We start from the raw sequence: 13,834 nt of genomic DNA, 5'->3' as shown, positions 1-13,834 counted from the left end.
TGAGACTGACATGCTTCCAGATACATGCAGAGAACAGAGTTGTTGAGCAAAAAAGTGCTATTATTACACAGTCTTTTTTCTCACTTCCTAGATATATTTAAAAGTGTAATGGCGTTGCATAAGCCCTCTGCCCTGAATAGGACTGAATATGAACGTGGACCACAGAATCTGATTCAGGTCTCTTCAGCTCTAATTAAAAGGACTAAAATTCCCAGAATGCAATAGCACCTATGTCAGTAGGATGCTGATCTGCACCCATCCTCTGTAGCACAGCAGGAAGAGACCTGTATCACCTCTAAATAAGCATGATAAGGTTTTTGGTTTTTATTTTGAAAACCAGGAAAGCAAACAGACAAATAAAATAAAATACTTTTCTGCTGCAGGATTTTGCTTTATGTAGTATATACTTGTAATAAAGAAGGTGACATCTTTACTACCACAGTGATTAATGATGTAGAGCAAACAATGCTTATATCTATCCTGGTTTTCCATTGAGAATTGGACCGAGTAGAGAGGTTTGAACCACTAACTTGTTAATTGTTCACTGCTGTTTCTCTTCTTGTCTACGTCAAACCATTTTCAATTTAAACATGATTTACAACTCCCCCAGGTTTTAGGTAATTCACATTATTTTTTCCCCGTTGACTATATGGCATTTCTAATTTGGACTGGAAAGTTCTAGTTTTTCATCTGCTCACAAGGACGGGGTCATTCCATGGAACGGGAAAGCAGGGAAGAGCAAAATATGCGTTCTTTAAGGGAAAAATAATTTTAACTCCCCCCCCCCCCGCTCCAAAAATAGTCTTCCTGTTTCAGAGGTAATTAAAGCAGATTTCCCTGTATCTTCGTTTCCTTTTATTAATCATCCCCTAAGTAATAAGTGAGATTATTGCTTATTTATCCAAATCATAGTCTTTTTTTTTTCCTATTTCCTACTAGCATTTGTTGCAATTGGATAGTTTTAATTTTTCCCTCAATTTGCTCGTGTTTCATCAGTCTTAGGTGCTCGTACGCTTTCAATAATTAGGTTGTTCATTATTTTGCTTTCCTTTTCTTCCTTGAAATTTAAGTGGCAGTAGCTCAACAACTCTATTTTTGCAGACTAATAACTACTGCCTGTCCTTCACCTGTCATTTTGATTGTTTTCACAGCCGTTCCTTCCACTAGGTAATAGCAAGGAGGCAGTGAGGGGAGATTAAGGTTCTTCTTTCTAGCTATAATATGCCTTTTTCTCTTCCAGTTTATTTTTTTTCTGAAACTGCTCTTATGCTAAGGCCTTGTTCATTCAATCAAGCCTTGACACATGCATTTATTTAAGAAGTCCTTATTCATGTTGTCAAAACAGTGCTTTAGGATTAATGGTACTGCGCGCACCGTAACAATGATGTTAATTGTGTAAATCTTTAAAACAGGCATTTATGGCAGAAATTAGTATAATTTCTGCCATAAATGAAATTTACACTACAGTTAAGAACAGGGTTGCTAATCAGTATTTTACCTAGATTGAGTGAGTGCAGAAATAGATCCACGATTAATTTCTCTTAAAGACATGCTCAAATTGAATTTGGCTCCATCTAAACTGATGCTATTGATTCTGTAATCTCTCCCCACACACAACTCTGGCATAAGTCAGTGAGTTCCGTGCCTGGCAGGTGAGCAGCATGGAGCCCACTGTCTCACAGCGAGTCTGGAGCCACGGGTTCAAATACAATTAATTTTAAGGGGCACCGGCCACGTCTACGCGAGACGCTGACTGTGCAGTAGCATCGCATGGCACAAAGCGTGACGTGACGCTACTGCACAGTAGTAATGAGCTCAAAGCCGTTCCATGACGTTACTTAGTCACTTAATACTAATTGACTAAGTAATTAGTACTAGTCATTAGTTATTCACAAGTACTAAATGACTGCACAGTAACCACTACGCAGCCAGCGTCTCATGTAGACACGGCCAAGGTGACTGATTTTCTGGAGGGAGCTGTTCCCCCCCCCAAAAAGGGACAAAAGATCTTGGAGTAATTCCCTTGGCTTCTTATGCCTATTGTCATATTTTTGGACCCTTTGCATTATCAAGGTGTTTAATGGGTTTGGACAAAGTAGTCCAATTAGTGGAAGATGTTGCTGAACATGTCCATGCCCTGGAGCGATTTAAACATGTAAAGAGGTGATTAATGGTGCCTTTATCGATGGGGTGAGCTCAGCCACTGAAGGCAGACGTAGGAAAACTGGAGGATTAAGCTTGCTAAATCAAAAAACACGCATGTTCAGAAACTCAAGGCCAGGCCTTCACCCACAGTGTAAGCCAGCACCCTCTATGAGCTTTCTAAGGCAGGGACTGTATTTTTATTAAGTGTTTGGACATTGTGTAGTCCTCCCCTATGACTGCAACTCCTCACTCCTACATCAGCATGTACAAGGCACAATCCTCTGAAAGGGCTTGCACTAGCTCACATCTGGTCCTGCGGTAAATCTGTCAGCATCAGAAAGGCAAATTTCCATTTCAGCTAGCACCACAACTCACTCTGGAGCATTTATCAAAACCCCGAATCACAAAGAGCTTGAGGCACAACCACATACGTCCTGGATAACATTAACACTGACATTCCAAACAACTGTAATCCTTCTCGCTCTTATTTATATCCTTATTTATATCTAAGACCCAAAGATCCTGCCATTGATAGTGCCTTACCATTAAAACCTAATAGGGAGGAATATGTAGAAGGTTATTCCATTAGGATCTTTTCTCTTCTCAAAGTAGACCAGGGGTCCGGTCCCTATTGATTGCTTAACTACTGCTCTGTTATAATCAAGCTGAACTGTCAGCTTGTTTCAAGTCAAAAGTTGTGACAACTTGTTAGTCAGCTGTCTTACATAAACTGATGTCTTACATAAGCCGTACGGCATGTGCAGGCCACAGATGACAGACATGCATATGAATGGAATACCTCTAGCCAGTACAAATGACCATTTGGTTTGCTTTTTTGCTTTTCACTTTTCTTTCATTCATTCTCATAGAGGGTTTGCCGACAGCTTCACGACTACTGAAGTTTATGTCTGTCAAATCATTTCTGCAATGTTGTGCTCACATTAGGATTGTGCATTCTTCACCAACCCGCTATTCAGTGGTATGTAAGTAGGACAAGATCCACTTTCTTTTCTGTAAAATTTCATACTTTACTGAATATGCATATTTCATGTGCGAGCAGCTCTGAACATCTCTAACTACAGGCGGAGGACAAGCAGCCTTAACGGCTGACAGAAAAGCCTTGTTTATACCAGCAGTGCATTACAGTCCAGGTTTTGTCACTGTAATGTGGAATAAGCAAGATCCCTGTAAAAAATAAAAATAGCCTGCAACTTCTTAAAACTGCTCTTTCTGATGCACCATGTCACCTGCGCACGTGGCAAGTAAAAAGTCAGCTCACTATATATCATGTATAACACACAAACACTGAATTAAAAGAACCTTGCTAGAGTTGCCAAGCCAGGCCGTCGCAAGGCAGAAAGACAGGATGCAACTTGCCTTTGCAAATTCGGCTGCCTTCTGCATATGCATGATACTTCCATGAGCTCAGTCTCACCTCGAATACTCCTGATCTTCCTCCCTCGTGAGCCTAGTTTCCCTCCTACCTAGCGGTAATCACACACAGCCTCCCTCTCCAATCCATTGTTTCAAGACTCCTTCCTTGCCCCACCAAATCAAAGTCCTTCTGCCTCTCTCTCCTCTCCCTACCCAGCCTACCAGTCCCTCCCATAGGCCACTGGAGGGTAGTGCTAGTACCATGTAGCTCTGTCACCTCCATTTGGTTGGAATACAATTATCTTAGATGGATGACTTCCCTCCAGTGCACAAATGGTGGAGAGGTGGGCTGGCGAGACAGCTCAGGAAGATCTCATGTGCTATTCCTGGTGCTATAGCAGGCTATCTACATTACTTCAGAGAAGTAGGGAACAGCCTTCTGGGATCTGGGATTATATTGGTCAGTGACCATGCTGGCTAGTTTTGCCTGTATTTTCATACTTTTTATCCATCACAACTGTTTGGCTTTGGTCGATCCTTCCAGGCAGTCACAGATTACTTGACGGTAAAAATGTCCATCACTAAATGGAATAATGAAAACAAAACACCCCCGTCCCCCACCCTGTATTACTTCTACAAAACACAAATCACAGCGCTGTATTTACCTTGTACCATACCACATCTGGCTCCTGATTGGATATTTTATAATCATCAATATCAGGGCAGGAGATTATCTTTCTTTTAGTGACTTCTGATTTTTCTAAATATCGGATCTGGCTGTTGTAGCAAAGCCCCGATTCATTATCAGCGACAGTCAAGGACATGGACACCTTCATGCAGTACGTAGAGTTTCTGCAAGGATAGGAAAGAGGCTTTTTTACATTTTAACTTATCTTGTGCCATCTCTCTTTCAAAAGCATAGGCTTCTCCATTAAGAACTCCCATACAGCATTTGAAAAAGTTGATGTAAAGTTTAGGCAGCTCAGTGGTTAAGAAAATGTTTTATAAAAGACCCATCGTTGTTAATGAAATAGAAGCACCACAAAGAACTTCCATTGACAAATCCAATTGATCCTTTATTACCCAAAGGGAGGCCCGTGTTTCATTTTCAGATGTGGTCTCACCATTCACAGCAGGATCTGGTTTGCTATCAGCTAGAGGAGAAGGAAGAAAGAAAATTGCATTTCTTTGCTCAGGCGAATGGAAGAAGTCTCTCCCAGGAGAACTCCTTGGACTGAAAGGAGCGTACCCATACACTTTTCAGACTGTATTAATGCCTCAGGCTTGGAGTGGACCTATTTATATTATCATCTGCAATCACCTCTCCACTGGGGGCCTGGGAGAAGCTCAAGTGTAGGGGAAAGTGGCTGTGGAGAAGGCATAACCAGGCAAATATGGGATGCATTGATGTAGCTTGCTCCCTAGATCCCATACACCATCTGTTCTCTTCTCCAACCCGAGGCACAGTGGCCAATGCTGAAGAAAAGGGGTGCAATATAAACTCCCCAAGCCTGTGGGGCAGGCACCATGCAGAGAAACAATCCCTCCCTCTGCAAAGAGTCACTAAGTTAAATTGTGTTGCTGTGTAATGGAAGAGGCCAGATGGCTTGTCGTAGAGACACCTGGCGTTAAAACTTTGCAACCCCTTGAGACATTTAAGACCACATTTTTTCAAATCATCAGCAAAGCCCTAGATGGGGTTAAATCTCAGGAGGTGCAACTGGCTTAAGTCCAAAGTTTCTTGCTTTTCTTGATGTCAGTCTGGAGTGAATGTTAATAATGCGGCGACATGGCTACTGATCGGGGAAATGGGGTTATGATGAAAACGCTTGCAGGCTCACAATTTTAACAGAGTTAGCAGACATCACAATAACAACTCGGGCTGATATTTATCATGGTGTTACTGTCAAGCATTTATAGTTTGTGCAGGATTGTTGCAGCCCAAACTGTCAGATTCTGGTTTTCATTAGGCGTGATGGGAAACACAGTCCTTTAAGAGCAGACTACCGAGTAAGACAGACATTCTAATGAGGGCTCTATTTCCCATCATGCCGCATTTTGTCACTTTAATTGAATTTGTTGGAGCCAAAGAGGTCAGGCGTTAAAATGACACAGGAGGCAATAAACTATCAAAGGGAGCCCTGGAAAGTTCCTGCATAAGATAATATGGTTTAGTTAGTGCCTCGCTCTGTAACGACTGTGTTTCGAGTTGGTCCGGCTGCTGTACAACAGAGAGCAGCACCGCAGACACGTTGTGTCCCGTGCATCAGTCAAGCAGTCGAAACTTTGCCGTGAACAGAGAGAGCGGATTTTTAAATCAGATTCGCAATGACTGTTTTAATTGAAAGGAAAAACACACAGACACACAAACAGGCGTTTGCCCCGTTGCAAATATTTGGTTAAGCATCTTCTCAGAAATGAAATAGCCGGTCATTAGAAATACACTTCAGAGCATGATGCTACCAGAGACGTTTCATCACGACTACAAGTTTCATGTTAAAAGGTTGCTGATAAAACAGCACAAAGAGATTCTGGCCACACAGAGCTATGTCTCGTGAGATGTCTGTAGAAGAAGGGATATGGCAAGAATAAGACCTTTCCTCATCCCCTGAACCTTACCCACAAAGCCCAACATGTTTCGCACCATATACGCCCTATAAGCAGATGACAGTTTTAAACCATTCATAGGATCACAGAAATTAAGGGCTGGAAGGGACCTCATCGAGTCCAAAATGTCTGTGCCCTTTTGTATTTCAATTCGGGGGCCATTGTTCTCCTACGCCGAAATGTGTGTTTGGCAGTATTTAATCAGAAACGTAACTGAATAAAAAAAATCCTCCCAAAACGATAAATAAATCATTCTGGGAGGATTTATAAAAGTGCCTATGGAACTAAGCATACGAGTCCATTTCTTCCTCCAGCATTTAGGCATTTTATCAAATCGCACAGGTTGCGCTTTTTGATATAAGAAAACAAACTTCCGTTTTGCAGAAGTTTTTAATGGTTTGGAACAGACCGCTGAAAACTCTCAAAATAATGATGCACCTGCTTTATGACACTGTAGATAAATCTACAGCATAATGCAATTGGTAATTATTAACTTACCTGGACGATTATGCACATTACTGATTACAAGACAGGTCACACACCCCAATATTAATGATCAAGGCTGGTAAGAATAATGACTTCAGGTTGTTTTTCATTATTAGGTGTAATTTAATAGTGCCATACTATCTGCTAACAATCTTGCATTATTTAGATCATATTTTGAACAGTGCCTGAGGCAAGTACTATTTAAAATGTTTGCTGGAACCAAGACCTAAAAATGAAATATTCTTTTCATTAGTTACAATTAGAGTTGAGTAGAGTTGAGAAAACTGACTGACTGGTGAGCAATGTCACTTTTTTTGTTGCACTTTGTTTTACATTTCACTGTGATGCTAGTAAGTCTATTCAGGCTCATGATCAATAAAGCTGCTGGTAAGCCAACAGCAGCAGGCTTGAGAGCTTGCTGGGTGGTGGTTCATCTGAGCTATACCTCTGGCTATTTGTGAAATGGATAACTTTTCCAATTGCATGACATTTAGTGAATGAAGCCGCAGCCCTGCATTTTGCTGAGTCAGTTCAAGGAAAAGGCATCCAGTTACCTTCCAATCTTGCAGAGAGCGAAGAGGTGAGTTAACAGCCATCGTTTTTTACCCTCACCTTTCTGGAGGCAGAAAATGGAGAGGATGAATTGATTGAAGACTCTGACCATTGCTTGTGTTGCAGTTATTATGTTTACTTTGGTTTCAAGCTGCCATGTCGGTGGGGCTTTCATCAACGCATTCTCAGAATCGGGCCTGGGGCCGTGGTTCGAACGCCACACTCAGTTTTTCCCTTGTGGGTTCCACTGGTCAAGTTTCTATACAATGTGGCGATATGACACTTGACTTCTTACACAGATGTAGTCTTGGGGTTTTACCCAGATAGCCAAGAAGACTTCCCTCTGGATTTGACATATGTCCAACCTTGTCTAACCTGGATGTTTCAGATACATCAGCTACCTGCTGGGGGGGAGGGAGGGTGTCTAACCACACATCCTATCAATTCCATCGTGTTATTTTACATGCTTATTTTGCTGGCTTCTTTTCTAGTTTTCTTGACACTGCTGCTGGGTGTCTCCTTCCACCTGGGTGGCTTTTAGGAGTCTGATAAAAGAGCCTTTGACACCTGGATTCTGTGTTATACACTGGTTATAGCTGGTGCTTACAAGCCTGTGTGGCTTAATGGTGTTTTTGGAATCAGGGATTAGAAAGGATCCATCCACAACCATGTTTTGTACTTAAAAGTTATGCAAGTGCCCAAAAGAGCTATGACCAAGGTCACTGATACCAAGAGGACCCCATCAGATGATGTTCTTGGGCAGCATGAGCTTCATTAAAAGGTCCTCATTTAGCTGCTGTGCCTGGATGGAGAGATACTGAGTATAAAATCCACCCCGTCCTTTTGGTAAGAAGGATCCTGGACTCTACATTGACTGTTCTCCATTGGCTGGTTTGAAATAAGGGTCTTCTCTTTTCCTATAAAGTACCTGCAAAGTGATCAGGATTGGTCCCATCTTTATTACCTTCCTTTTCCTTCTTTAAAAAAAAAGAAGTCTTTATTATTAGTTTGCACTATAATAAAGGAGCCATCCCTTTGTTTTCATTTATTTTTATACATACATAAAATATATATACAGTGCCCAATCACTGTGGAGTCAGGTATATATAAACAGAATTAGTAGGTACAATTGTATACAAAATGCAGAGAAAAGTGAAAAAAAGGACAGTTGTTTCATTGCTGTGATGGCAGGTGATTAGTTAAACTGACAAAAGAAAAACACTTTCACTGTGACGGGAAAGTTTTTGGATGGAGGTTTGTAGCGATGCCCTTAAAAATGACGAGAGATTACTTTAGAAGGGAGTTTTGCAGGTCAGCAGAGATACTGATTGGTGAAGTACAGCTCTGCTGAACTTACCTCTTAAAGGATTACTCAGCACTCAATAGGCAAATGAAGACTCAGCAGTGAGTTACCAGGTAGGACAGATCCAAGAGCTTGAAAGCAGATCTTCTACCCAAACGGTCATTCCTTAAAGGCGTCAAGTTGCTCATTCTCCCATTGTGCTGACCTCCAAAGGTTACGGTCTCTATAAGAGAGAGTGCTAGTAGCCAGGGAAGACAGGAGAAAAGGAAAAGCCTGAATCGTAGATGAAGATCTGAAACTCTCATTAACGCATTGGTTGAAGGAACAGCAATACCCAGTCTCACAGCTGGGATTCAGAACGTATCTGCTGTCTGGCCTGAAGGTGGGAAGAGCTCAATAAAGTTTTGCTTTGCAGAGTTCATGAAACTATTTTGATTGTCACATCATCTGTAATCCCTGACCCCTCCACATTTTGCTTTAAATCATCAGTCCAAATGCACTCAGAGTCAAAAAAATTAAACAGCACAGGCAAAAAACAAAACAACCCCCCCCAACAGGCAGAGTTTAACTGCTCTTGCTGTGAAGCCACCGTACAATTTTATGGATCTTGCTCAATTTCCAAAGCAAAACTTTGGAGGAGAGAAAAAAGGAAAAAAAGAAAGGAAGTTCTGAAGTGAAGTGACAGCCCTTAAGATAATTTTTCTCTTGCTTCGGATCCAACATAACTTATCAGCCATAAGGCTGAATAAAATGCGATGATGGATTCACTGCTTTGACACATTTTTTTTCTTGGCCTATTTGTTGTCCTATCAGAACCAGCAGCACTGGTTTCATGGGACATAGCAAGACGGGTGGATCTGGGGAGGGGTGGATGGGGGGTGAGGGGGGTGGGCAGTGATGAGGTTGCACCCCCTTTCCACAATGAAGGGCACATGCCAGTGGCTCCATTTCCCGGCAGCCCCGATGCCCGGGTCCCCTGCTGCTTGTGGTGTGGCAGGTGTTCCAGGCTGCGGTGGGATGCCTGGGAGCACCAAATGGGGAGCAGATAAAGCAATGAAAGGGGGGCCCGCCAGCTGCCACTGCTGTCCCCAGCTGACCCAGGGGTACAAGAAGCCCCAGGACTGCTCTTGCCCTGCTCCGGGGAGCTTCAGGGAGAGGCTGCACAGGATGGCAGGGCTCTGCTCCCCACTGCTCTCCCCCACACCACTGCACTTTTCCCTCTGGCCCAAGACTCCAGCTGTAGGGTGGAGCTGCGTAGAGGGACCGGCAGAGTTGGGGACGGTGATATTAGTGAGCGATGCCCCCATTCCAGTGTTTGCTCCTGGACTGGCATATGTGAAGCCAACGTCCTCTTGATGGACTGCAATGTGATCTCTGCTCATTTTAATTACTGGATCCTATAATTCATTGGCTAACTGCAATACCAAGTGCAGGAAAGTGTAACCCAAATCCTCCCTCCCTAAACCCCAACTTGAGATCTTAGCTGCTACCGATTTTAAAAAATATACATATACATATGTCAAACAACTGGGACCTATATAAAGACAAGCGCACTAGATCTGCTAGTAAGTCTTCTAATGGATTGTTTCCCTTGCCGGGTGCTGCCCAAGGCAGGGTCCTACTTGCCAGTGTCACTCCCTCGCCATCACTCTCCCACCAGCAGTGGTTCCAAATGCAACTCCATTATCACATGGCCACTTCGGGCTGTTCCAGCCAGCTCTATGTGGTAAGGATTCACTGATCTGTGTACAAAAAAATGGATCATTTCCTATCATGGCTTAACACAGTTACTGCACTTTTTATTTCTTTGAGACTATAAATGTGTTTAATGTCTGATAGCATTTACAGAATGGAAGTTTTTACCCAGTTGTTGCACTGTTCTTCCAAGAGCAAGACTGCTGCATGCTTTGCCTCATTTGCCTCATCTGGAAGAGGCCACACTCTCACTGCCAACAGTGACCATTGTGAGATGCTGCAAACCAGACACAAAAGCTATTTGTTCTCCCCAGGTGTGACTTCCTTTGACCAGTTTCCACATCTGCTGCATATTCTTCTGTTTCCTGATTTATCAACTTAATAGTCAATACCTGCAAGGAAAAAAAATTAGCAGGCATATGACTTAACCTTGGCTGTCTACTGAACCACCACCCACGGGTGTAGATTCCTTCAGGTCCTTGACGTAGGTTACCTTGGCTTGATGCAGCTCCAACCGTTTCTGCAGTATGTGTTTTTCCCTCCAATCCTAACTCCTCTAAAGGGCAAGAAAAAAGCTGGATGCTGTTTGGCTCATCATAATCATCCTCTACGGTCAGAGCAGGTGAGTCTCACTAATAAAAAGACGAAAAAATCCATTTAGAAATGTTATCATAGGAAATAAGAAGCAGTAGGTTATAACAGCTAATGCATAGTACCTTGTACATTTTCTGAGATTTTTCTGTGGTCCTCAAAGGGCAAGCTGTGGTCTCCAGATGAGCATGCCAGGTAAATCTCCCGTCCACCAGGCAGAAGCAGCATTTATGGTATGCTTATCCCAGCACTCTTTAGGTTCCTCTATTCCCCTATACGGTTCCTCATCAGCTTTCTCCATGATATAGTATGGAGCAGTAGATTCCTAGTCACCAGATTCAGAAGCTGAAATGTAGTTTTATCTTGAATAAAGCATAAAAGCTAGCATGGGAGCCCATGCCTGAACATAAGTATGTCAAGGGTGAACACCAAGATCTAGGGGAGCAATTCTTCAGAAAGGCATCCCCAGGGAGGACGAGGACCGATGCCACAAGCTAACTGAGGAAAGATTTAGGTTGGACATTAGGAAAAACTTCTTTTTCGTCGGGGTATCTAGAATCTGGAACACACTCCCATCAGAGGTGGTGCAGTCGCCATCCTTGGAGGTATTCAAGAGGAGGCTGGACAAGCACCTTGTTGAACTTGTTTGAGCCCAATAGCCCACCCTCCCACCACCAATGGCAAGAGACTGGACTTGATGATTTTACAGGTCCCTTCTGGTCCTTCAATTCTATTATCCGTAACTAAGAGATGTACTATTGGCTTATTAGCAGTCAGAAGAAAATGGTCACATCAGACTGACATAACAGATAGACTTGGATTACCATTGGCCCACCTAACCCAGAGAGAGCTCTACAGATCAACCGTAAGGCATATTGTTTCTCATTGGCAATATCCGAAAGAGCAATATGTTTCCCCTACTGTGCCTTAATTCGGAGTTTCTGAGTCTCCGAAAATACTGGGAAAGAGCAGGGAGGTGTGTGAGTCTACTATTTTGATTTGGGTCATCTCTTACAGATTATTTTAGTTCTTTCTTAAGTATCCGCATGCGTTAGTATCCAAGCTAGGTTTTAGCCGAATCTCCCTTAGGAATAAAATGGTGCATACTGGGAGATGCTGCACTTTTTCTTGGGTAGTCACTGACATGGACTTCCTCTAGATTGCCTGCAACAGCAAGGGAAGCAGCTTGCTGTTTGGTGACCCAAGGGGTCCTTTCTGGTTCTCTATGCCCAAGACCATAGTGACAGGCTTCCCCGAGTCTCTCGCAACAGCAGTTGACTGGCTATCCTCAAGTCATCCCACTGCAGGGAGTTGGAAGAGTTATTTTTCCCCTTTGCTGTCTTCAGAAAAACTGACTGGCTCTACTAATCTACGCAAGTCAACAGTAGACATCCACCTGGTAGAAAAGGTATTTTAAAAAAGATAAATCAAATCAGGACTTCCAAGGGCCAAACAGAAGGAAAAAACACATTGTACTTGATTTAAATAATGTAGGGCTGATGGCAACTTATGATTCTCTCTGAAAACAGTGAGTCTTTAATAACTTGAGGTTATTACAAACAATCTAATAAGAGGTAAGATGATAAAGAATTCAGCAAATAACAGAAAATAATAACAAAATCAAAACTGCCATATCAGATCATACCTAAGGTCCATTGAGGTTGATATTTGTTTTTGGAAAAAGAAGATGTCCTATAATTGACAACATGTGCTCTCGGGGAAAATTTCCTCCTTACTCCTAAGAGTTAGAAAGTAGCTTATGCCTCAGAGTTTGAGAGTTTATGTACCTTGCACAACAATTTCCATTTATTTTTTTTTTAATATTTACTATTAGAACCCTGGATATTCTTGTTAAATTATGTTCTGTACTTTAAATCCACATTTTATAAGTGGCATGAATCTAAGGCCCACAGGCAACTGCTCCCAGGAGAGCCTTAAGAAATCCCCTCCAAAAATGTTGTAAATGTAATGCATTCTCTGCCAGAAATCCCAGCTTTTTCTTCTTTTATCCCCTCCCCCCTCACCCCCGGGGTGAATTATTGTATCTTTTCCTCTCCATGTCTTAATTAGACATATAAGGAGGAAAAAGCAGGTCAGGACAGGATACCCAGAAGTTCTCTCCGGCACTGCTGAGTGACCGACTCTGCTATAGGGCTCCTCATGTATATCATTTACATTAGTGCTTGCAACGAGAGAAAGAAAAAGGCCCTCAATTTGTCCACAGACAATTGAATAAAATAAAAGAGCAGATCATTTATTATCTGATAAGGTTAAAAAAGAAAGTCCGCATGCAGAAATCGTGATGCGAATCTAATTATGTTAATTTGCAAAGAGGACAGAGCGAACAAAGTGGTGCAGATGTTTATGACTTTCGGAAAGTGTTTTTGCCTGTAAAGACGACACATCATTCTCAGAGTTCATTTCACAGGTAACAGATTATCTCCCTTCAGGCGCAGGAAACTATGTTTTTGGCCTTGCTGGTTCCCCTCGGGGAATGGTCATCAACTTTAGGTCTCTTTTTAATAGGGTTCTTTCCTTTTAATCAGTACAACACCAAGTACAACGTAATTTACTGTGATGCTTCTGCTTCCTTGGCTGGTTTCAACTTGTAGGTAAGGATGCTTCCCGCTTAGCCCCACAGCACAGGAGAAAGCATGGGAAAGGGAAGGCCCCTGACTTGTGGAAGTGCAGGGGGACGGAGAGAAGTAGCGGCTTTGCACACTCCTTGCACCTTCTCCCCAAGGAAGCCTCTAAGTTGGCAGTCAACAGCGAGGGCGTTGTATAGCAAAGAAGACTGAGCCAAGAAGTAACCACTTCACTCGGTATCTACTCCCTGCATCCAACCAAGTGTGAAAACCACTCTGGAAGGTACTTTGGGGGAAAAAAAGCAACAGTGAGCAGAAATGGTAATAATGATGCACTGCAGCATACCGAGCTATTGCGCAGCAGTCCTTTGGGAAGGGATGATAATGTCAGTCAATCAGCATTAAGGGTACCTAGAGCTGGGATTTTACTACTAGAAAAACAAAAGATGCACATCTGATGTCCTTCTCCTCTGAGCAGATCCATATCCTTATGCAT

The 13,834-nt window shown here is 42.6% G+C and overlaps 1 protein-coding gene across 1 annotated transcript in view; it reads right to left on the bottom strand.

Annotated features, from left to right (window-relative positions):
- IL1RAPL2 (interleukin 1 receptor accessory protein like 2) overlaps positions 1-13,834 on the bottom strand; it is a 567,145-nt gene that overhangs the window by 241,063 nt on the left and 312,248 nt on the right. Inside the window, exon 4 of the mRNA XM_019487751.2 lies at positions 4,185-4,371. Coding sequence (XP_019343296.1) covers positions 4,185-4,371 — 187 coding nt within the window. The remainder of the gene's footprint in view (positions 1-4,184; positions 4,372-13,834) is intronic.

Source organism: Alligator mississippiensis, chromosome 8 (genome assembly GCF_030867095.1).
Source record: "Alligator mississippiensis isolate rAllMis1 chromosome 8, rAllMis1, whole genome shotgun sequence".
Classification (NCBI taxonomy): domain Eukaryota; kingdom Metazoa; phylum Chordata; order Crocodylia; family Alligatoridae; genus Alligator; species Alligator mississippiensis.
This window is presented reverse-complemented; position numbering and strand designations above follow the sequence as displayed.